This window comes from Calliopsis andreniformis, chromosome 12 (assembly GCF_051401765.1).
Source record: "Calliopsis andreniformis isolate RMS-2024a chromosome 12, iyCalAndr_principal, whole genome shotgun sequence".
NCBI lineage: Eukaryota > Metazoa > Arthropoda > Insecta > Hymenoptera > Andrenidae > Calliopsis > Calliopsis andreniformis.
In genome coordinates, this window is record NC_135073.1 from 3926877 (window position 1) to 3952433 (window position 25557).

At 32.7% G+C, this 25557-nt stretch overlaps 1 protein-coding gene across 4 annotated transcripts in view; it reads left to right on the plus strand.

The window, feature by feature from the left end:
• Positions 1-25557, plus strand: part of Numb (NUMB endocytic adaptor protein) — a 102754-nt gene that overhangs the window by 65780 nt on the left and 11417 nt on the right. For 2 of the 4 annotated variants that reach the window (XM_076388631.1, XM_076388632.1), the window contains exons 1-2: positions 721-1833; positions 25205-25369. In XM_076388631.1, coding sequence (XP_076244746.1) covers positions 1759-1833; positions 25205-25369 — 240 coding nt within the window. In that variant the 5' untranslated portion in view covers positions 721-1758. Of the gene's footprint in view, positions 1-720; positions 1834-25204; positions 25370-25557 lie in introns of those variants that run through there. The other 2 variants (XM_076388633.1, XM_076388634.1) reach the window with 1 other exon arrangement.

Genomic DNA, 25557 nt, shown 5'->3' on the forward strand with positions numbered 1-25557 from the left:
TAACGCAACAAATAATCTTCTAATTCCAAACAATGTCGAGTTAGTACTCCATATTCATTGTTTAAGGGCATGATTCATTAAAAAGTAGGACGCAAATATATTCGTTGACATGTTACTTGAAGCGTCGAACGGGGACGAGGATAATCGAATTAAGTAATTTGCGAGTGATTTATTGCCTTCTTTGTACGTTGTGTCACGAGACTGCGTTGAACAACGTTAAAAAGAGGAAACGGATGTCGTCTCTGTAATTCGAGATTCTTCCATTAATCGTGGAATTGCGTTTCACTGACTTGGCGAAGCGCTTAAAAGGCTTTGCGCATCATTTGGAGCTCCCTTGACCCGTTCACTTTGTCCTCTGATGGCACTCGACCGCTGAACAGAGAACTCCTGATGACATTTTCACTCAATCACCGAGAGTGGCTCTTTCACGACGACTTACGAATGTCTTCACGGACCGTCTAGAGACCTACGAAGCGGTTAGTCATAATTAAAAGAAGCACCGAGCACGGATCAAACAGCTCCAAGTAGCTATTCGAGCCAGCGAGCCCTTCTGAAAGAACGTGTTCACTCGGAGCAACGCTCTTCAGCCGATTTAAGAACATTCTCTGACAAACTCTCGAGGCCTGTGCAGGCTAACGTGATAAACGCGAAAGAAAGGTAAAGATGTTCAGAGGTTGCATTCACACCGAATCCTCTCTCGGATTCGTCATCGATTAAAAATAACGAGTTGAATCGTTGGAAAGCAAAAGCATCGTGTAGCGAGGCGAACAGCGCGCGAGCAGCAGGATACACGCGCTCCCCACTGTGTCGTCTGGTAAGGTAGACTACTGGTTGACGAGAGCAGAGACAAGGTAGGCGAAACGAAGAGAGAGTAGCCGAGGTATCCCACTCTAGGTAGAGTCCATGACGTCAACCTCTGGGGCAAGTCGTACGACCAGTTTGAACTGCCTGCTACGGCAACAAGGGACGAAGAAGCAAAAGAGTCTGCAGTGGTCTCTTCACCCGTTCGTCGATCCATCCCGATCGTGTACGTTTTTACCGGCCGGCTTCTAAGAACGTAGCGCCGCCATGGTTGTTCGAAAGGTTTACAAATTGACAAAAGACAGGTTTATATAAATGTTCCTGGTATCGACGCCACTTTCGAATTCGCGTACGATACACATCAAGGCAGTACTGACTTTGCTCGAGGAGTACAACCAAATCTACAGAACGGAGTAAAAGAAAAGTGTGACAGAGGTTGAGTGGCTTCTCTTACGTGGACGAATCGGCAGAGTCGCGCACCTGGTGTCAGTGATGAGTGGAGGTGCTCACAACGTGAGTAAGCGATGGAACTCGGCCGTTCGGTGATGATACCTTGGTCGATCGGGAAGCCCTCGCAGTTATCTGTGTTCTCAGCGCTGAGCCTCTCCTCGCGTTCACAATACCTCCGCGAGTAGAACGAATTTAAAATACGTACCTAGACCTATCAGGGAGAGAGACGTTTGTAGGTGTATACATCGAGGTCACGAGCATTGTAACCGTGAAAGTGCAGCATCGCTGATATTGGCCTGAAGTGTCCGCAATTGGATAGTGGTATCTCAGAAGTGGTTCGGCAGAGGTTCGTGAAACAGGTGCTCGAGCAAAGGCAGATAGGTTCGATGGTGCATGGTCGTCGTGCATGGTGCAACAAAGGAAACGATCAGCGAGAGGGACGTTGTGTTTGAATACTTTGACGCGGCCCGCTACTGCGCGTCGTGAAAACATCGGCGTCGCAGAAAAATGGGAAACCACCCGTCCGCCCACCAGCCGCTCGAGAGAGCCACCAGCCATGCTGGAAATGGTCTTCGTCTCTCGGTATGTTGCGATCTTGTTTTACGTCAACGATAATTTGCAGATGCCCACGTGTGACGCACGCCTCATGATGTAATGTAGTTAAATGGAACGTACCGTTCTGGGTTCGGTGATCCTTCTAATTCATTGGCCTTTAAGGAATTTCAAGGCCCCGTTGCCCGTTCGTTTTTGAAGTCTGTCACCTTGTCTTCTTAGGAAATTTCAGACGTACAATCATAAGTCAAGAGTACTGGGAAAGTACTTGTAGTAGAGTAAAACGATTGTTACACTTGGTTCTTATTAATATTAATTTTAAGTTATATTCAATGTCACAGAAAAATTTTGAAACATTTGGTGGAATTTTAAACGATCTTCGTGAATCAAATATGTCTTTGTGAAGTAACATCCCGTAGAAAAGTTTATATTTTATTTTAAGCAATTCGCAGAAAAAAGTCTGTTTTTCAATGTATTTTTCTAAAATTCTTTATCTGTTATCACTTATTATGAATGTTCAATTATTTATTTTTTCTTTTAAATTAAAAAATATTTTACAGTATTCATATGTGTTGTCGTTTTGTTAGATGATTTTAAGCTGTGTTTCAAACTTTTGGGTGGTAGTGTACATAGAGGAGAGAAGAGCAGTGTATAATGTTTATAAAATCAAATTCACAGCTGTGTTTGGTACTACGTGTAACCTGGTTGCTGTAAATACCTTTGTAGATCACCTGTTATGAATTAAAATATTACAGGATTTATATCATAATATATAAAAAATTATGACTCCGAAAGGTAGAGATAAGGAGTCTTGAAAGTTGAAATCTGCTGTATTTCCTTTGAAACAGCGTATCTCAAACTTTGATCTCTAATAAAAGTTAAAGAACTAAAAAGATCATAAATTTGAGTGGCACATCACGTTTTTATTTTTTTTAACTCCTTTAAAAATGTTATTCTTTTTTTCCCAAAAATATAAGTTAATATCATGTCATAAGAGAACTAAGAATAGATACTTAAAGAATAATGAAATAAATATTATTATCGACGTTTTATGACTAAAAGAATAGGTTTTACTATTCATTGTACGATAAAGTAGAAATAAAAGACATTAAAAAAGGAATTGAATTGATATTTTGAAAATTTCTTTAATGAATAGAATAATTGTATTTTATTATTCTATGAATAACAAATTTTGAAATCATTTGAAATATAAAAATATTGTATATAATGAATTTTATAGGTATATCTTTTAAAATTAATAAAAATTGGAACTTTAGTTTCTACCGTTTTTAAGGATCATATATAGATGAAATTTTGATACATAGAAAATATTAAAAATATCAGACTACAGTAAACCTTTAGACAAAAATATTTTGAATTAACAATTTAAATATTTTATCAGTAATTTATTCAAACATATACCTAAATAGTACTACATACGAGAATACTTTTTAATTGCTACTTTGTGAGCTTTCAACGGTACTACAAATGGATACGTCGTGTGGGCGGATCGGGTAATGTATTTTCGTAGTCCAAACGAAACTGGTCCTGCAGAGGTCATGCTGAAGGTCGCATACTTTCCCCTGCATCTTCCAAGTTTCAAGCCTCTTGAATTTTCGTTCCATTTTGGTTCACTTGTGCTGACATTTTCACGATAATGCTTACAAACGATGAATTATGTGGCTTCGATATATTTATCTACTACGTATTATAAGCAGTCTGTACACGTATCCTTATCATATGTATAACTGCTGTCTGGTCAGCAGTAACGGTACCACATTGACGCTTTTAAAAGTACTGCTGCAGCAAAGGCTCCAAAAGTGTGTATGACTCCATTTCTTATATTTTGCTTGCGCTCTTTTATTCTACATTTAATTCAAATACCAATTGGTATTTCATGAAGTATTCACAGTTACTATAAATTTATTTGCAATTATCAATCATTATTTAACATAAATAAGTGATTAATTAAAAAACTAATTAGAAATAACCAATCAATTGTATTAAAAATCGGATTTAATAATCAAGAATAAAATTATTCCTTTTTATGATTGATATTATATTGCATATAGCAATATTAATTACACACGTTCTTCCTGTATAACAGAATTCAAGATTTAAACATAGATAAATGTACAAGTTTTTTGAATAATCGTTGTTCTCTTAATTTACATTTTTATAAAAAGTTACTTCCTTTGTATTAGATACTTGTAATTGTACACGAACTATTGCTAAATTGTTTGTATATACTTTAATTATGAGTTGAATTACGAAAGATGTTGAAACTGATAGTCTATTAATATTCTCTTGTTTCGTCCTTTGTTTCTTTAGAACACATAGTCTAATTTTTATCATCGTAGAGCATCGTAGAATTGATATAAAATATGCTATAGCTGAAGAAGTATATGAGTTTTTCGAATTTCTAAATTTGTCTTAAGCGTTACTTTTATAAAACAGTTTGATCAATCAGTCCAACACAAAGCACAGCACCGACTGACGCTACAAAAAATTGCATTTAAATGCATGCAAGTCATCGCGACTATATGAAATGCGCTTATCTTCGTTCGGCATCGACTTAAATTTTGGTCAAATGGTCGTGTTTTATACAAGTTATAATCGCGATCATTTTACACGATACGTATAGGGGAAGAAGTTTGATGTGCTTAGATTTTATTTATCGTTCGATCAAAAGCAGAAAACTTTTTATCAAATCCACGCCGCCATTTCAGTTTTGTCGTGTTGGTCGATAATACTCTTGATGCATATTGTAATTCAAATAGAGTCAACAGAAAGTTAAATGAATGTTGCTGCAAAGTATAATACCAGTAATCGCATGAGTCATTGTAACTGGAGTATAAAAACAACTATCACATTAAATTACTTCCATTAACACTTATTAGATGATAATTTAATACTGTTTAATATCTGCTATTCTTACTATGTTTAATCCTCTGTAAATTTCAATCTCAAGTTCAGATACGCTTGTTTTATCCGAAATTGTAAATGTAATTAAGATTTTAACGACAAGATTCTTAAAGAAAACAAATATACATTCCAATTCCATACAGGGTATCAATTCATAGGAAGCTACTCTGAGAGAATATTAAGATTTAATTAGTGGAAAATGAGACGCAATTATATGTTCAATGGTAATGTGTTTTGCTGAGTTAAACATAGGTTATGACATTACATCAAGTTGGGTCTACAGCAGCGAACAGTTCGCGACCATTGTACGCAAACAATGTTTGTAAATAATTCACAAGCTTTCTGTCACCCTTGTATGATTTTTTCACGAACACCAAGAAGAAGAGTATACAAACAGACGATTTCTAGGAAGTTTAACCTCCATACTGTTCGCGAAGTATTCGCGAACTCTGGTGTAGATGTACCTTTAGATTCCTCATCCGTTACGTTTCAATCGTGTCTCCCCATGAATGGTTGTGCGCGTATCGCAGTTGTTACGATTGAAAAGCGGCGTGGTGATTGAGAGAAAGTGACTGCACACTCGAGACGCAGCTCTAGAGAATAAGTATCGAGTACTTAGACGTTACCAAATGCCATACGGGTGTATTTCAACAAGAACCCTCGCTGCTGAAGAAACCCCCACCCCGACTTTCCAACTTTGTACTTTAAAGCTGAAGGAACAATCGATTTCGGAGTTTTCTCACTATTTGTCTCGGCGAGGGAAACTGTTCTTTTATTCGCTGCCAAAGTTGATGGCCTCTATATACACTACCATGCATAAGCATTTGGACACTTCGACATTATTGAAAACACTTGAAATACTACAGTTTTTTTATTTATACTAATTGGTACCAGATGCTATTTTCATAGATATTTATAAATCTTATATGTATGAGATGAGATTTGTAGCGAAAACTATATTACAGAATTTTGCTTGCTATATTTTACATATTGCAATAACATAAAAGTATTCAAACAGTTACGTACGGTAGTGTACGTGGGCCTACTTGTTGGATTTACAGTCAGGTAAAAATGTATTTTGACACGCAAGTTTCATGTATTAATATTACATAGAGAAATAGTATATAGGTAGAAACTGACTTGTTTAATACAATATTGCACGCGATGATGATATTTCTAATATACTTTCTTACGATGTAGTAAGAAAATAATAAGAGAAAAATGATTATTTGGGAGTGAAGAAAACATTTGTATACTCAGTTTTCATACACTAATTCTGCATAAGAAAATACTGTTATAACGTAAGCTTTTATAAATATTCAAATTTTTTCCATAAATACTCCACCAATATTGAAAAAGAACACTTGCTCTTTGACACATGAAAGATCGTTTCATCAATATGTAAACGCAATATTCTTAAGGCCATTATACTCTGTACACCTCATAACATAATGCATCTATCGCCATGTGTAGATAGTTGGTCGAACTTACTTACAGCAGTTAAACAGTAAATAAATGCTACATAAAGTGGTTCACGAATTTGTTTATAAAAGATAATTGATTTCACATGTTCAAATTTCAAAGATATTTTACAATTGAGATCAAAATTTAATGAACTGAATAGGAGGGAAACGATAGAAGCTGAAAATGAGATAGATAAAAAAAGTTTTTATAAATAACTAATGCACCAAATACATTTATTATTTATTATGCTTTCTGTAAAGTGACACTCATTGCTTAATGTTCATCAATTCGTAGAACACAGTCAAGTAGAATTAGTATGCCTATATCTACTTTTGGAGTAAAGTTACTTTGTCAGCCTTACTTTTTTGAAAGATCTGAAAATTTAAATATTTGACTACTTCGAAAGGTATTTAAGAACTTTAATATTTCACCGTTTGTAAATTTGAATACTTAGATATTTCTAAATCTAAATTTTTTAAGAAAATAAAACGCATAGGGTACTTTTAATCACTAATATCTCGTAAATTGTTGACCACATGTCATTTAAACATTTATGCTGAAGCAGTTTGTGAATTATAATAGAGTTCACTATTAACTTTTTTGTTCATTTCTGTCATTATTACAAGTTTCTAACTTATTAACTCCTTGCTAATGTTGATTTTCTAGAAAAAAACTAATGTAATTCGAACTTCCTTTTTACCAGCTAAGTTCTTTTAGCAGAGAGCAAAGACGTTTTTAGCTTCTAGTCTCGCGGAAACTCAATTCTAAGGGAAGTCGGAACGATATGAACCATTAGTGAAGCTGCCCCTGCTGTGCAAGCAAATTGCTTCGGTAATCGAATAGTCTTCGATCTCAAATGAACGTAGGGAAGTTGTGAAGTTTCTTGTCCGATGTCTTTACCATTCCTTATTCTTCGCACTTCTTAACAAGTACACGCTGCTCTCAGAAAAGTCACTACTGAAATCGACCTAATTTTTCATTGGACTTTGTTTGCAACAGAGACGGTTCTTGAACTATTCCTATATAATTGTCATTTGATAATATAAAATTAAACATTTTGTAGATAAAAAAAAATTATTTTTTGTTTATAATTTCATTTTAGTATAACATCGAAATGAGTGCATGATTGATTATTTGTTTTAAATAATTTATTCTTTCTAATGAGTTTCTGGATAAATTACTGTTAACAAATTTTACTGGATTTTAAATTATATGAATTGGTTCCTGTTATTATTATTACTTTGTTTTTAAATGTGAACAATACTAATGCTTGATAAAAACTCAGATTGAATTACATACATCTTTTTAATTTTGTTACTTATTCAACAATCTTTGATTGAGGGAACGTAGCATGTACCTACTTCCTTAATGAATAAACTAATTGTTAAGATGATTAATAATCGCTAAGCAATTTCCTTTCTCATGGACATTGAAGATATGTAAATGCTATACCTTCTTAAAAGTAAAATATTAAATACCGAAAGTGGTTGTATTAATTATATCATATTAAGTATTAAACACTGAAGATTCACAGTCACACTGACAATGAGTCACTGTATATTTTAAATAACTAGTGTTTTAAAGGGTTGAACATCAACTGATGTACGCAAAATATCAGTATTAATCAGTAATACAAATATCAGTATTACAAATTAAATCTACTTGAAATATTACAGTATCAAAATCTAAATATATTTTTCAAGCTAATACTTTATAGCTTTACAACCTTTAATACTCGATTAGCTGCACCTACATCATTTAAATCCTGAATTTGCTGGTCCGAACGAATCAAAACGAGTTGGACCAAACTGGAATGGGTTGGAGCCAGTTGGAGCTAGATAAAATGGATTGAACTAGTAGGTAGGAGTGGATTGTCGAAAATTAAGAGTGGCCAGTTCCAAGGCGGTCAGGACACATTACTGCGATTCACAAACAACCCAAATATTATCTTTTGTGGTTTACCTTTCGAGGGTTAAATTACTGTTTAGGAGCGACGATTTTATTTTGAAGAAGAAATAAAAGACAATTAACATAACCTTCGTTGCTTCAAGTAATGCTCGACCAGCTCGATCGAGCGTTGCAGGTCGTATTTGAAATTACAATTACGCAACTCATGAATATCTATGAGCAATTCCTTCTTTGTAATCAGGACGCTACCCAGAATTCTTAAGGAACATTTTTCCACAGAATCCCCTTTGTCTTCGATGTATACGAAGATTTTACATAACTCGTCGTTACGCGATCAGTTTGTTTTGAAGGCGAAATCTGAGGCGGGTCGACTTCGACTGTGAAATCATTAAACGAGAAAGAAAAGTGCACAAAACTTTCGATGCTCACCGTTCCGACGATTACCAACGGTTGTACGCGATCATGTTATGTAGCGCATCAGTACCATTAACGAACGTTTTTTCCGTTATTGTTTCTAGTTCAAGTTTACGTAATTTATCGTACTAATTATTATTTACATAACAAACGTTGTAACTAGTTGGCGAACTCTTGACAAAGAACCGAGACAAAATACAGTTAAGCCATTAGGTAAGCCATTATTAAGTATAACGCCATTGAAATCCATTGTTACTTTTAATTAGTAGTTAGTGAGAAAGTGAAAAGGTCAGCCTGGTGTTTCAATACACTTTGGTAAAATGTGCATTTCAGATGCATGTAGATTCCAGCGTATATATTTTTAATGGTTGGAGAAGAATTTTGTAAATCATGTTATTGATAGTAGGTACTGTAAAATTATTTTTTTACTATGGATGAATGATAATAAATAGATTGAAACAGTAGAATCAAGATACATTTAGAAATTGAGCGATAGTTGAAGTATTTTTTACAAAAATGCCTAATAATTGAAGTTTTCTAACAGACTATGTATTCTCTATAAGTACTCACACCTCACCGATATCGAACTTACAGCGAGACCATATTTTTGACGTTAAATCATGTCCTTGTAACCTCTGTGCGTGTGTGAAAGTAAAACTCTTTCTTTATATAACTACAAGATGTAATGGATATAATAACGAACTTTTAAGAAGGAAGGTTGTTGAACTAGTTATGATCACATATAATTTTCCACTAAAAATTATTTAATAGATATTGAAGTAATTAATGAATTAATAAAGTTTCTAATGAAGTAAAAACAAAATTAAATTATGTTTGCCAGTTTAGTACATTTCACAAGTACAACTATAAATTGTTGGAATCCTGTTATGGTTTAGAGTTTTTGTAAACTTGTATTCTTAGGGTTATATGTATATTAAAAATGAATAATGGGTCTCAACAGGTTAGCCTATGAGAAATATGCAATTCACCCTGATTATCTAATAAGCGCTTTCAACTGTATGCAATTCGTCCGTTTGATAATAGAGATACGATAACTTGATAATATTTGCTAATTGAGTAGGTATAATATATCATTGATCACGTAATTATTGTTTACAACTTTCCGACTTTATTTCGCTCAGTATTTCCCCATTTTTAAGTTAATAGAAAATTAACTTTTTAATTACATTTTCTTTTACAAAGTTATTGTATCATTCTCTTTCCTTTAGTATAAATACTATACTTCGCTTGTCGCATTAGCATCATTACTCTATATTCTCTAAGAATCCTCCCACTCAAACAATACAGTTTTCTTTTACTATAACACATTTTTTTACTATAAATGTTGTGGGTGATCCCATGCAATTGTTTCAGATTATAATTATGTTACTAATGCAGCTACAGAAAAATACCACAGAACAAAGATAAATGATTCAAAGAGCACTATGTGTAAGATGTTTTTTATAAAAGTAACGGTGTATAATAACATGCAATTGTTAATTGCATACAATGATAAAAAAATGATTAGTTCTCGAAATATTATTAAAAAAATGTCTTTATTGTAGAAGTTGCTTAAACGCTTATCCATTGCACTGTACGTATTTTAGAGATTGTTTTTTGTTTATATAACTACACATGTACATCAGTGACATGCAATTAAATATTCAAGCAGCCTGTGATGTCAGAAAAAGTGAATACATAGAAAAAAATTATTTTCTTTAGTAAACAAGCCACAATTACGGTATTTGTTCGTCGAAAGATTATGACAGCAAAGGCACGAAACTTTAGGAGTTACGCAAATCGCAATGGTCGGCGTTTGTGATTACGTTCAAGTCGCATTGCTCGGTGAGTGACACGCATATACAAATCTGTAGGTACGACGTACATGAATAGCGTATACGTTTACGGGCACGCACACTTCTAGAAAGCAGTCGAGGGGATCGAACTCAAGGATAACTAGGTGCTGCGTGTCGATGTTCGTCCGCCTGATAGCTGCCAAGAAAAAGATGTATCTTGCCATTAATAAATAGATCTACTCCAATTTTTGTAGATTTCAATGGGGTTTTTGCAACCAAGTTTAGAATATTAAAGTAAGACAAAAGAAGTCAATGTTGCTTATTTAGCAAGATAGCATAACGTCTCCATTTGCAATATTTCATGGAGTAACCATTAATCTGTTGGTAGTGTATTTAGCTAGTAGTAGTTATAATGGCTTATTGTAAGCTAGCATAGGAAAAGATGGTATGTTTGCATCTCCCATTGTTTAACTTTTGATGAATGTTAATTATTTCAGTGAATTTTAATTACAGTGGAAAAATTCATTGACCCATGATAATCTCACTTCACATTGAGAAAAGATTAGTTTTAAAGTTCTATGAATGTGCGAGTATTTGTTGGAAGTATCTAATTAATAACATGTTAAGTAATTTTATCGGTATCATTATATTTGTTAAGCAGTTTTGTTAATTCTTTTTATATTTTGATGAATATGTACTCATTATTCGTATCACTTATCGATAATGTTCAGAATACCAGGTATGTTCTATTATTATTGTTATTATTCTATCCTACTTTTTAATTTCAAAAAAGAATAATAAAAATAAATAAAGTATATTTGATGTTTTATAAACATTATTTGTTTAATACTATTAACTTGTTATTTTACGTGGCATCAACCACTAATAAGACAATTGAATATATTTTGTACAAATGTTTCATAAAGAGGAGAATGAAATAATGTAAATTTGTTATGTTAGTTTAGTTCTTATTTCGGGGATTTTAGTGCCCAAATGTTTATATCTAAAATTAAAACTATTTTTTTGAGTGCTTATATTTCTGTATACTATATTCAAGTATAACAAAATCAGTATTTTACTGTACCTCAGTTTTACAAGCAAAAAGAAATTAACTCATTTTTAAGCTATATTTGCACATACAGTAATTCATCTTTTTAACCTTTGTCAGTATTAATTAAGAATGTTGTTTCTGTTATAAAGGATAAATCTTGTAACAAATTTGATTATCAAATGTTTCTATCTAAAACCGTGAAGTTGAAACGTTAATACTTCAAGTTCTATTAGAGTTGATTTGCGTGATAATATCTTATCGTCAGAGTTATGCTTTACAGCCTCTCCTTCTTAAAACTGTTGGCAGAGATCCACTATTGTCATACTCATGACAAAGATACATAAGGAACCAGAGTATAACATCTTTAATTGCAGCACTCTTTAAATAAAAAATAGGAAACATCGTCTAGTAGGCCATTGCATATTGATAACGTGCCAAAATTCCTTGATTGATTTTTCTAATAACTAGATCTGAAAACCATGTATTAAAGACTTCTCTAAAAAATTGCATTAATGTGTTGTTTAATTTTTCTTTTAATTTTAATATTGTACTAAAAAGTTACATTTAATTTTCCATCTCTATCAAAGCGAAATAGGATTTTTTTATATGAAATTCATGATCAACATTCAATATTTAACAGTCATTCTTGTATATGTTTCTCTCAGGTTTTACCGTATAAAACAGGTAGTTTAGGATGAATCGTCTGATAAGAAACAGTCTACTAAACTATTTTTGCACCGCAAAAATACTTTTAGTCTTTTGTTAGGATGCTTAGAAGAGAACGAAACGATTCTCCATAAACAACTTTTCTTACACAATATAAATTGGTGACCTGAACCACAGGGTTGTAATGGTCTGGTTTTCCATTAATCTGCATTCTTTGTTCCGTTCCTGTGGTTATATACCTGATAGGTTGAAAGAGCAATATCCTATTGAACCCATACAGACATTAACGATCTGTCGGATTATAAATTCCAGATTATTAACTTGCTTTCAATAATAAATTATACCTATTGCAGTAAAAACCAGAATTTATTATATACATAAACCACTGGAATGTTGTGTACTTCCCCTTTAATTTACACGGTACCTTTTATAAGCAGGTAAATTACTCCTCTATTTGCAGGATATTTTTGTACGATAATTTCTATGATTTCTTTTTACGATGTTAGAAAATATACTTTTCAATAATCTTTATCGAATTTAATAATTTACTAATTAAATAATGAAATTGAAGTAGAACTTCACAATAAATCAAGTATTGAGAATGACTTTGAATCAATCGAAAAGAAACAAAATGGCTGCTTTGAAGTATGAAAGGCACGACAACGAATAAACTTTACTTTGGTTTTTCTAGAATTTTATCATTTGTTTTCTGAACATATGTAGAATAAATATTTACGGAAAACCAGGAATCCGATTGGTCACACTGATCAACCTTTAACTCCTTCAAACTTAGTTGCTTAAATTAAAAATAGTGAACTAAATGTTTCCAAGTTTTCGTTAAGCCGCATAAAGTTCTACACTGCCAGGTGCGCCAGGTAGTTCCATACCTGGGATAAACCCAGGTCATGCAGATCGCTAGGTCCCTCAGCGAGCCTCAACAAGCCCTATTATAATGTAGGTATAAGTATCAGCTAATAAACTGGTGATTTTAATATTTTCGCCAATCGACAAATTAGTTTATTGTACTTTAATTTTCAGCATATTCTCTAATATAATTACACGCTTGAGTACGATAAATAGTTCTTCAAATACAGTAGAATAATAAAAACACAGTTCACTTCTTAATCCTTCTTTCCATTAGTAGTTTATAACTTCGACACCTTGTCAATTTAACATTCACTTCAGCCCATATAAATCACAAGTATTACAGTAAGACGAAGTAGAGTTACGAGTATAAAGAGGCCTCCGCGTTATTGTCCTGCAAATAACTGTGCATCGTAGTATGTACCCTGTACCAGCCCACGTTACTGCGTGCGGCGGCACCTGTCTCGGTGAAAGGATTGAGCACTTATATCTCTCCTGGTAGATATTTGCCATTGCTGTTTCAGGCAACATCAACGTCAAATATTCTCTTGTCTTCATCACCAGCACAATAGACGAATATAACTCTGGCGTTTAGATCCTCGTTCTTGACAGTTTCTAAATGCCATCTTTATATCAATACTTTCGAGGAACTGACATCAAAGATGTTGTGGCGAAAGAAAATGCAAAGAGAAATGGCCTTAAAACATAAAGAGGAAAATATCAAGGCGTGTCTCTATGTCTTCACTTTCCTAGAAGAATATAATTTAAGTATATAGATATGTCTGTATAATGTGTGTATAGTATAGTGCATATAGTACGTAATCATGTAAGCAAAATAAACCTCCACGGAGGTTTCAAGTGCTGAATAAAAAAGAAAGTTGAAGTAATGTGTTTTCTGCAACAATGTTTTGTGTACAAAGAGAAGTAGCAAGTTAGCCTTTATCGTTTTGTTTGAACCATAACCTGGAAAGTAATCGTGTTAACTACGCCATTGAATGTATTTTTTAAACAGAGGGGAACAGTGGTCGATTATAAGAAAACATTATTATCTCTGTGTTAAACTAATTAACGTAATTAGCGGTAGACTGTGGGAAACACTTTTCATTGGAAAGTCTGAGAAATGGAAAGGCTCAAAGTCTATTTGGCTCAAGTTAGTGTTCGACCGAACGAAAAAGATCAGTTTCAGTAACGATTTTGTTCTTGAAGGGTTACATACCTGAGCAGCAATGAAGAGAGGCTAACAGTGAAATTGTTTCATGTTCTATTGATATTCATATTGGAATACAAGTTAGAGCAGTTCAAACACTTTTAAAAACGTCAAAATACCTACAGATTATCAGTGGGCATGCTTTTCTTTGCTAGTATTTTGCGGTGGATACAATGGTGGCAAAGTGATTCTAAGTAGTGGACCGAAGTTCTGAGTTTTTGATAATAAAATAAGTTAATACTTTTAGAGTACAAGCGTTTACTCTGAGTTTCCAGTTCGAATTTTTTAAAATTTACACACCTTTCTAATCATTAATACCTGTTTAGAAAGCGATATAAAATCTGTGTTTAAATAAACATGATATAAATGAAACTGTTAATCGTAATAACAAGTGTATATCTGTTAGAGTTAAAAGCTTTACGAGTTTTTGTGATTTTCTTTGGTGGATCGAGAATTTGTATAGTAATAATGAGGGACTCTTAAATTGAATAGAGCAACCATGTGACTCAGGTATAGACAGTGTTCTTTGGAGCAGTTGGGCAAAATCCAGTGTTTCAGGTCAATGGACCGATGGGGCTGGTATGAATGTGCCGAGGGGCTTTCACCGCTGTCTTTCTAGGTCACGACACTTCGTCTGTGGGCCAGAAGATCCATGCTTTGATTGGCACGTAGCCCCAAAGTAAGAAATACCAGTTACGGTGCTCTGTGCCAAAGCATCATTCAGATTTCTTTAGAGTAGCTCGTTTTTACTATGTTCTCTGCTTATACGCCAGGGACTATCGTCAATCATTTGAGAAGCTTAAGCTTCTTTTGTGTGAGAAACAATATGATTTGAATTATATTTTGGTAACAAAATACGTCATTGTGCTGAATACGAATAATGGAAAATTTCAATATGAAGGTTATGACATTGAGTTAGAAACTGTTTAAATACCATATTATGCGTGGAGTTGTATTGCATTTATTTACGAGTATTAAACTGAAATGGGGTAGTAGGTAAAGCGATGATTATATTAAGTAAGGTATTGTAACAATTATAGCTATAAAGGGATGGCCTTATTGAATTTAAACAAAATGCTTCTTCTTTTAACATTTTCTTCCTATACACACCTAACAATGTTAATAATAGTTACACAAAATACGACCTTAACATCAATTATAAATCAAATAACATATCAACTAAGTAAAAATAATTTGTCTTGTGCATTGTGATGTATTTAAGTATCAGTATTAATTAATTGAATAGTGTTGGTATTTATAAGTAGTTCAATGTTTATCGCTAATATATTTTGAGGAATCCTATAATTCTCTATGTTAATAAGAAACAGAAAAAAGAGCCATAGTGTTTTTTTTTTTTTTCAAATTGTTATATTTTCATGGTTTTGATTTTTGACCATTTCCACCTAATCATCAAAGAAGAATCTATGATACTGGTAGGTACTCTTTCTTAAGAACTACAAATTTTGGAATTCCTAATCGCCCATAGAAATTGTGTTATTGTAGAAGTTAAAACTTCCAAATTATAATTCTATAAAATATAATCAGTGTAGCAAATATTTAAGTTAAAAGACATTCCATAGAATATACAATATTATTTACACAATACATGCCTAGAATCCATAAAAATCACTTGTATATTTCCTATATTTCCTATATAAAATTGTACGTATGCAACATAATACGACAATGCAATTAACTAACGAATCCGTCGAAGGATCATATGAATTCAAAGATAACTGGGCGGCCGCGAGGTCGCGTTCCTACATTCGTGGCATTTTATCCAACAACTTCGTATATTGTAATCACCTAGGATCGACCTTGACGCGTGAAAGGAAATATGGCGGCTTGAGAATGCATCTGTGGTTATTATGCGTGCATGCAAGACGGCATGGCATGTCAAAACGTAGGCAGGTCGATCTAACACCGCAATTTCCTGTTGTTGCTAACCATGAAGTCAAAGACATTCGTAAAGAGCGACCTTAAAAATGTTACCAGACACGCATCGCTTCTTAGTAACGAAATCAATGGCAAAGTTCAATAAGAATGGAATAATGTTTTCTGTTCAAAATGGTGAAAAATAAAGAAGAAATGATAATAAGAAGTAGACATTTCATGATAGGAATAAACAGAAGTTACTGTTGTTGAGAAAAGAATACTGTAAAAATTTATTTGTGATCATCGTAGTATTAGTTATTTCAAACAAAGCATTTGTTTTAATAAAAAAATGGGATAAGAAGTGAATATTTTGTCAACTATAATAAGATTAATCTACATTACCCATTGCTGAATTGAAAATCTTAACTTTTTAATTCACTTTTCTGTCTTTTCTGAATGACAAAACTCTTCAACTATCATAATGGATTTATAGACCTTTACTTCTTTTAGTTTCACATAAATGTGGGACACGGTAATTTAACAAACGTTTTATGTCCATTATGTGTCCACATATGTCCTTCAATGAATATAAAAGATGGAAATAGAGTAACGATGTAATTAAATCAAGCTATGAATGCGATTACCTTCGTTTTTTACCTATTTTCTTGGAGGAAATATTTTCAACGGAGCATGAAACACGTCTTCGATTTCTTGTGAACTGCACGAAAGAAGAAGACAAAAGATGATATAACGACATGAAACAGGAGCTGAGTCATGAATCCACGTTTGTAGATTGCAATTTGATTTGCAATGACTAATCGCGGTTATGTAGCACAGTACATGGAAATGAGTAAAAGCCGAGGAAATTATGGCATTAATTCGCCAACAAAAACTGCATCAGCACCGAATAGGTACAGTTTGTGAATGTCATCGATTTTAAAAAACATTTGCATAATTAAAACACACATTTTATTAACATATAATATAATAGTATGTGTGGGGGCATTTCAAGTCAGACACTTTTTGGAGTACCATTACGGATATTTTTGAAATTTAAAAATTTGAGAATAAATTAAAACGTAATCTTACTTCTTCTCTTTATAAATAAATTTTCATAAATACCGACATTTTCTGAAAGTTCATTGCCATGAATTTACTAGTACAGGAATTATGATTTTAAAAAAAACGTAGCACTATTACTTTAAGCAGCTGTAAAATCAATAATTTTCAAAATCTTGAAAAATATTTCGAGGTAGGTATTTATAAATACATTATACAATATATGTAATTCAATATGTCCAGATTTCGATAAAATTCGAGATGCTACTCCAAAAAGTGTTCGATTTCTTTTGGTAGGATCTTATGATAATACAACCTCATCTCTAACTAAATTGGATGTTAACGGATAGATAACCATCTGAATACAATGAATGCTGACCTTTGGTTTTTAATGTATGTAACTCGTAAACTCTTTTTAATAAATGAATTTTTAACATTCCCTAGTGTTAATGAAGAATCATACAATTCCACGAGCGACACTTACCGAGAACGAAAACGCTTTATACATCTTTCGTGACTCTTCTTCAAATTTTTCAATTTTGTCGAGTCTCACAGTGCTTCAGGTATGTCCAGATGATTCTTGGATTACTCATCGTCTAGGCTCACAAATAAAATTCGAGGCGAAGAAAGTCGTAAGTCCGGTCGAAGACATCGTGCGTGCCATACGAACCAACTACGTGACTCATTTATATTCTTCAGATTAGATGCTCTTTTCTTCGAGCCCGTTTACTCATAACCACTTAAGTAAAACAGGAAAACGACTTATATATACAGGATGTTTCATAACATGCAGGATCTACTTCAGGAGTTGATTGTATGCCTATGAACAATGAAAAAAAGTCACATAAACATATGTCTTATCTGTCTTCGTTTATGAGATATAATGCATTTTATAAACAAAGCAAACTCTCTGTTCGGCCTCTTTTTTCCATAGACCGCAATAGTTATGTAATTTTTAAATTAAAATTTTGCAAGTAAATGGATTGGCCGTGGAGGTCCTATCGCATGGCCTCCTCATTCATCGAATTTGAATCCATTAAATTTTAATTTGTGAGGATATTTATAATCGATTGAAAATGCTGAAATACTAAGAAGAAAATTGGGTAGAGCAAGGCTTCTAACAAATTTGAGACACACCAGAAATGATAGAAAGAGTAACCAGATCGATGACAAAATGAGTATAGGCTTGTTTTCAAATGTAAGGTGGTCATTTTGAACATCTTCTATAAAGGTAATTAAAACAGAAAATTCATTATATCTCATAAACGAAGACAGATAGGATGTGTGTTTATGAATTTTTTCATTGTTCTTAGGTATACAATAAACTCCTGAAGTGGGTCCCACATGTTATGAAATACCTTATATACATAATTCGTGGAAAAGGTCTAGACATTGCGCTTATGAAACATATCCAACGAAAAACGAAGCGAAGGATATGACAGTGGATGCGAGCTTCACGATCGAACGTTGTACGATCACTTATCAGTTCTTTTCCAAACGATTATATCATGTGTAGTGAAGAGGTTCATTCGCGTGAACGATGCCATCGAGCACGAATTGAATCACGTGGCAGCAACCCTCTCCATCGCTCCCTCACTCTCTATCGCATGGCTAAGCTTATTACCGCGCTAAACAAATATTCAGGGTAATCCGATTGCGTCGAGAGTGCTTACTTTCGCACGTTTTAACCATTAACGAATTCTTGGTGATTGCGATCCTCGTCGAAAAAAGCATCCTTCAGTTACGGTCCGATTATTTTCATAGCTCCATTTTCCTTTCACGATCATGACCAGTGGATACAGCTGTTCTTTCATTGTTGCTTTACGAAACGCAAAATTTTATCTTGTCGTAAGAGAGGATCGTTACGCGTACGTGATAATATTTGCTTGGTCTTTGAATGAGTTCCTGCGAATGGGTGGCATGCGACGCGATCGAATATCGCTGAGTGGTCTTGGGAACATTCACACGTGAATAGAAGTTACATGCTGGTTACCGATCTTGTTTGGATGCAAATATCTTATCTATTGTTGTGGAGCAAATTGAATTCTTTTAAGTTTTATGAATCTCATCTATAGGTAATGCTTTCACATATGATTAAAAATATAAGATAGAAATATCTGAAATATTTTGTCCCTATAAAAAGAAATATTTGAAACATTCTATCAAATAATCCTATCAATCCTATAAAATATAGAAATATTCGAAATAAATGTATAGAATGTATTTCAACATTTTATGCTCATTAAAAAATATCAGAATGTTGAAAAGGAAAATAATTTTAGATAATCATTTATAACACAAAATAATATGTCACGTATTTAGAGTTCCATAAAGTTAAATTGTTTTAAATAAAGTGTTACTACTAAATCATTATTATAATAATTTCATTGTATGTATTACAATACTCATCAATGAAGTAAGTTTTTTTAATATAATTTTAATTTGTTATTAACAATAGAGTGTATGAGATATGCTAAGTGTGATGATCTATGACGAGAAAATATTGCAAATGTTGAAAAAGTAGGTACTGAACGTACTAAAGCAATGTGGAAAAGAAAACTGTGTTTTTCGATAACAACGGAAATTTCAAATATAGTTAAATACACTAAATTTTAATATCGTATTACATGTATAAATGTGACTTATGTTTTATTAGAATTGATATATTTGGATCTTTACATGTGAGTACAGGTGTCATTTCAGATATTATAGAAAGTATTTAATATTTTACAGTAAACATTGATATATTTTAAAATATGTTAATTATAAAACAGCAATTTCTATTCATATAAGGTTTATAATGCTTCTAATTTTTGATTCTTAACTTAAATTTTAAGAATTATTCGAAGAATATTTTATATGGTAAGTATTTTAAATATAGATATACAAATTTAAATAGAACTTCTCTGATATTTAAAAAATGTAAAAATGTAACAGGTAGTATTATTTTAATTTAAAGAATAAATATTCTTGCGTATTTGATTCCTGCGAAGATTCTTGAAACGAGGTCAAATAGCACACCTGTCATGTCATAAAATATGTCTGTTAAATTTTAAATAATAGATTCTAAAATGTGCGAACATTTAATTTCTTACACACTTGTTTCAACATTATTTTTCGTAATTTAAAATTAAGTCGTAAGAATTTCAAGCAATATGTAGGTTTTGTATATGACATATTTATTATTATCCTCAATCTTCTTACCGTTAAATAAAATTTGTCAGGTCTCCTTAACCCCTAATTATATTCTAAAATTGAATAATAATATTTTCACGAATCCTACACAATCGATATCGCCATGATATAAAAAAAAAAAAAAAAAAAAAAAAAACAAAAACAAAATTTAGAAGTTATTTTTTAATATCTTGAGTGCAAATATAGGAATTGTTAATTAGAAGCAAAAGAAAAAAATAAGTGTAAAGATGAGCCCTTTGCTTTATCTCAAATAGATATTTAATTCTCCCAATTACAATTGCTCCCGATTATAATTTGTAGGATTATAGTTACCGGAGGACATTACAAAAACATGTCGATATTTATTCTGTTCAGTAGAGCGTATGAAAAGGTGGGATGAAAAGCGAAGATTAAAAAGAGCGCTCCCTTGGGAATGGGCCTCCCCATGTCATATCCATGCTCGAGAACCGAGATATTTACAGCGCCTACAAGAGCAGGGATATGTCCAGATAATCTCGTTGATATGTTATCTGACACACGAGCGTCGCATAAAACCTAGGCTAACGTATATATCTCCTTATTTTAAGGGCGAGATGAGGTCACGGTCTTATCTTTATACCTATGAAGCTTCTGTATTCACCGTCAATGAAGAGTCGCCTAAACTTGCGTATAGATGGATATTTTTATGATCAATAGTATAATTCTATCATAAAATCATGTCGTCGTGAAAACATTAATTGTATGAAATACTTGGTTAATAAACTATATGTACAGCATTGTACAGTGATAATAGTTTCTAATAACGCTATTACTACGATTTTAATATGTATCGATAGTTTTTTAAATACCTGCATAAAGTCAATATAGAATTACGAACCTTTAACTACTTTGATAAAATAATTACTTGGAATAATATACCACTTGTTTCTCACTTATGTACAATTTCCACAAATTACAATTCTTCTTTTTTTATGTCTGCTGTTTATAGTTACAGCAACTGCTTGCATGAGTTCTTAAGCTTATAATTGGTTAAACTTGAAACTAATCAACTGAGTCGTTCGACTAAAAGCTTTTTAATACAAACGCCATTTTAGCAGCGCAGAAAAAAAAGAAAAATGGGTTTGAATTTACTATGTTATTTGGTATATCTTAAATACTGTAGAAGTTCTATAGATTTTTTGTCTTCTAGATTCTCTTTTACAGTGGATATTATTTTAAACTGCTTCTATAAGAGATATGTGTATGTTTCTTACAATATAGAATTATTATGTTCTACTATTGGTGCGAATTCGCCTAGTTCATAGGATAAGGAATCTTTTCTGAACTTTTTTATTTCAAGTATGTATTTTGGAAAAATATTCAATAATATTTTAAATGAAGCTACAGCTTTTCTCACAATCTTTGTTAACATGATTCGATGGCATTCTAAATACCATAGCTATAGCATAACTATTATTATAAGTTTCGGCAAGTTTAGGTCAATGAAAAGTCTAACTTACGGTTGTTAACAATAGCGGTCGGTGAGAACGTAAGAGGAGAGGTAGAAAAAGAGAAAGGGAATTTCTCAACGGACCCCGGGTCTCCATCCGTTAGCCGGTTCTTAGGGGTGCTGATTTAAGAGGGTAGACGCGCGACCCGTGCTGGGGGAGCTCGAGGAGGGTTCTGATATAAAAGATTCTTTGGGAACCGAGGCTAAGATTCGATCACAGGGCATTGTAAGACCTCGACTCGGCCTAACGTTGCTAGACACAGCCTTCCACCAACTATTTTGCTCAAGGTCGCTTGTTAACGACTTATCGGGGAAACTTGGAGCAGAGTGATCGTCCTCTGGGAATATTCACAGATTTCTCGAGTTTTGATGTTATTCAACAGGGGGACATTTAACGAACACAGAGGCATATGCATTTGGGGGGGACTACATTTGATGTGCTCAACTTAGAGCTGCATCTTCTATAGAAATTAGTAAACAAGAATTATCGAATTTTGTGTAATTCAATTCAGAGGAATATGTCTCATATTAGGAATATGTAAGTTAATGTATCAAGTTGTTCGATGGAACAACTTACAAAGATTTGTCGAGGTTTTGTGGAGACATTTATGCTTTTTCTTACTTTTTCCATCACTTTAAGTATTGCAAGATAAAATAGAAACTGTTGAACAATAAATGCAATTTATAGTTATGATGTTTGTTTATTTGTAGAAAAGGTTCTGCCTTCTTTTCATTGTAACATTTAGTATAATAGAAGTATAAAGAAATACAATTTTTTATGTAAACGAACGCATTTTTAAAGATAGAACTAGTATCTACCTATACAGGCTGTTTCATAACATGTGGGACCCACTTCAGGGGTTGATTGTATGCCTAAAAACAATGAAAAAAGTCATATAAACACATGTCTTATCTGTCTTAGTTTGAGATATAATGAATTTTGTAAACAGAGCAAACTCTTTGTTCCGCCTCTCTTTCCATAGACCACAATAGTTGGTTTTTTGTAAATCAACATTTTGCAAATAAATGGATTGGCCGTGGAGGTCTTATCGTTCGTTCTCCGGATTTGAATCCATTAGGTTTTCATTTGTGAGGACATTTAAAATCGATTGAAAATGTTGAAATATTTGATCAAATTCAGGAAACACCAGGAATGACAAAAAGAGTGACCAGATCGGCAGCAAGACAAGTGTAGGCTTGTCTTCAAATGCAAGGTGGTCATTTGGAACATCTTCTGTAAAGGTCATTAAAACAGAAAATGTATTATGTCTCATAAACGAAGACAGATAGGACATGGGTTTATATGACTTTTTTTCATTGTTTTTAAATATACAATTAACTCCCGAAGTGGGTCCCACATGTTATGAAACACCATGTATACTTCTGAATCTTTTATTAATTTGGCACGTGTCTTCACAGCAGGTTTCGTACCTGTCTGTTCTTTTTTACTTCAAGTTCATGATAAAGTTTCATTGAAATCAGTGATCCCACAGCTGTGAGCTTTTTCTTGGAGCGTGAGAACAATTCAAGCAGTTAATTATTTAATTAACTTACACATTCGTGTTTACCCTGTAATATGTACGTATGGTATTTTCTTGACTTACTGACAATGTATAGAATTATTCGTATTTGGAATATCGAGTAATTTCTATTGGGAAGAAAACATTATATAATAGCTTACAGTAGCCTCAATGTACAGCTGATTGATTTCTAGTGAATGTACTTATTGTACACATGTACATAAACTCATTTTCTCTTTTTACTAACGAATGAATTCAACAAATAAAATAGCTTTCTGAAGCAAATTGAAGCAGTAACAATTACATCTTCAAACAAGAAAACAGAATTTTGCTAAATATACAGATTTCTTTAGCATATTTTACATTCATAAATAAAAAAACATAGGTAACGTACATAAAACCAAATAAGTATAAATAGTTGCTATATTTGAATTATTTTTTCTATTTTTAAAAATGTTATACTTCGAGCACATTTTTTAATTTTCTATCTAATATTTATCGAAAATATTTTTGTAATAATTTTGTCCATATGAGTAATGTATCTGTTAGCTTACGAATAAAATTAGTTCTTGTTTCATTACAATTACATCTGTCAAAAATGGTTACATATCATCATAAAATTTGAAATATTTCAAAGAAAAATATCATGAATACGAGCTGTATAGAAAAATATAAATATAAAATATTTATAAATATAATAAATATTGTACAAATAGTTCTACGTAAATTTGTAGATACCTAATTCTAAAAACTATAATTATAAATATTAATGTAGAGATTTAAATGATTAAACTCTAATTAAATATTTATTTTTGTTTAATTACATTCAAAGAATGCCTGAATATAATTTTATGTCATTTATTCTGATAATTTTTCAAAGGTTGTTAAAATTTTTAGACACAAAATTTTAATACCTATTCAGTAACTTTGTAGAAAGTCAGGTTTTTAATCGAACTAGATCGGCTATTTTATCAGAGGGTATAGCATAACTGGTGATTTACGATAAATTTCACTTACACTTCTAATGCATTATTCAATTTTTCTTTCCTGGTTGTGCTGTGAGCAGCCTATTAACACAGCTCATTAATCGACTTGTTTGACGATGGTGCCGTGTTCAACGACGTGAATCGATGTTTACTTATACGAAAGAGCGGAATTGGGGCATGTCGAAAATAGAAGCGTGTAGGAAATATATAATTACATACAATACACAATAAGAATCTTAAGTATAGTTTATCACACGTGAATTACAAGGTGTCAATTGCAAGTTGTTTGAAATAACGAAATATCAAAAAGAAGCAAAAATGTGCACGCATCTATCACTTTCATTAAGTATTGTGAAATAGTTAGAATTTCCTTTCACTGTAAGTTAATTTATCTTGTAAAATATTTCCAATATTATAATTTGTACGCGTTTCTTCTTTTTATGATGTATCAAAGGAAATTTCAGATCAATTGAACAGAAAAATAGACGAGAACGATGACGGAAATATATTTTGATCAATATGCATATTCCTGACCTCGTTTTACTTCGTACTTCCAAAGCTTTAAAAATATGGATTGGAGAGATCCGGTGACCCTCTATGCAACGGTCATCTAAAGAGGCGCTTTATATTCACATATCCAATGGTTTTTTAGTAAATTTTTGAATAAAAAATCTGATACGTAATGATCGTGTTACATCATCGTCCCAATTAAATTTGAATATGAATTAATTATAGATATTCGAAACATCATTTTTATAAATGGAAAGAACATCGTGTCAAATTATTTACTTGAATATTTTGTTACTTAAAAGCAAGAAAAAATTTGTATGTAACCCAGAACAAGTTTCTTTTATCATCTACAGATCCCTATTTGATTGATCTACAATTTTGGGTCATTATATATTTCACCTATTTCTCTATAATATTTTCTTTTATAATTTAACGACTACGACTCGTTTGAGTTATATTCTCTAAAATGAATAATGTTTCTTTTTAATTGCAGAAGCGTGAGAGGTCGCCAGGAAAAAGAATGGACCGACTTCGGCGGAGCTTTCGAGACAGTTTTCGGCGGCGAAAAGACCCCCATGTGCCAGAATCGAGCAAACCCCATCAATGGCAAGCAGACGAGACAGCTGTCCGGTCTGCTACATGCGCTTTCCATGTTAAGGTATAATTTCTGGTGGTAATAATAGCAACTATAAAGTCGGAACAAGATCAACTGAGCAGTCTGCCCATTGAGCAGGTCTACCCCTACCGTATCATTCTAGCGTTCACATATAATTTTAATGCTTAATTCCTTCAGTGATACTCATCGTTGAACTTCATGTGTGCCTACGTTTACCTAACCCAGACCTA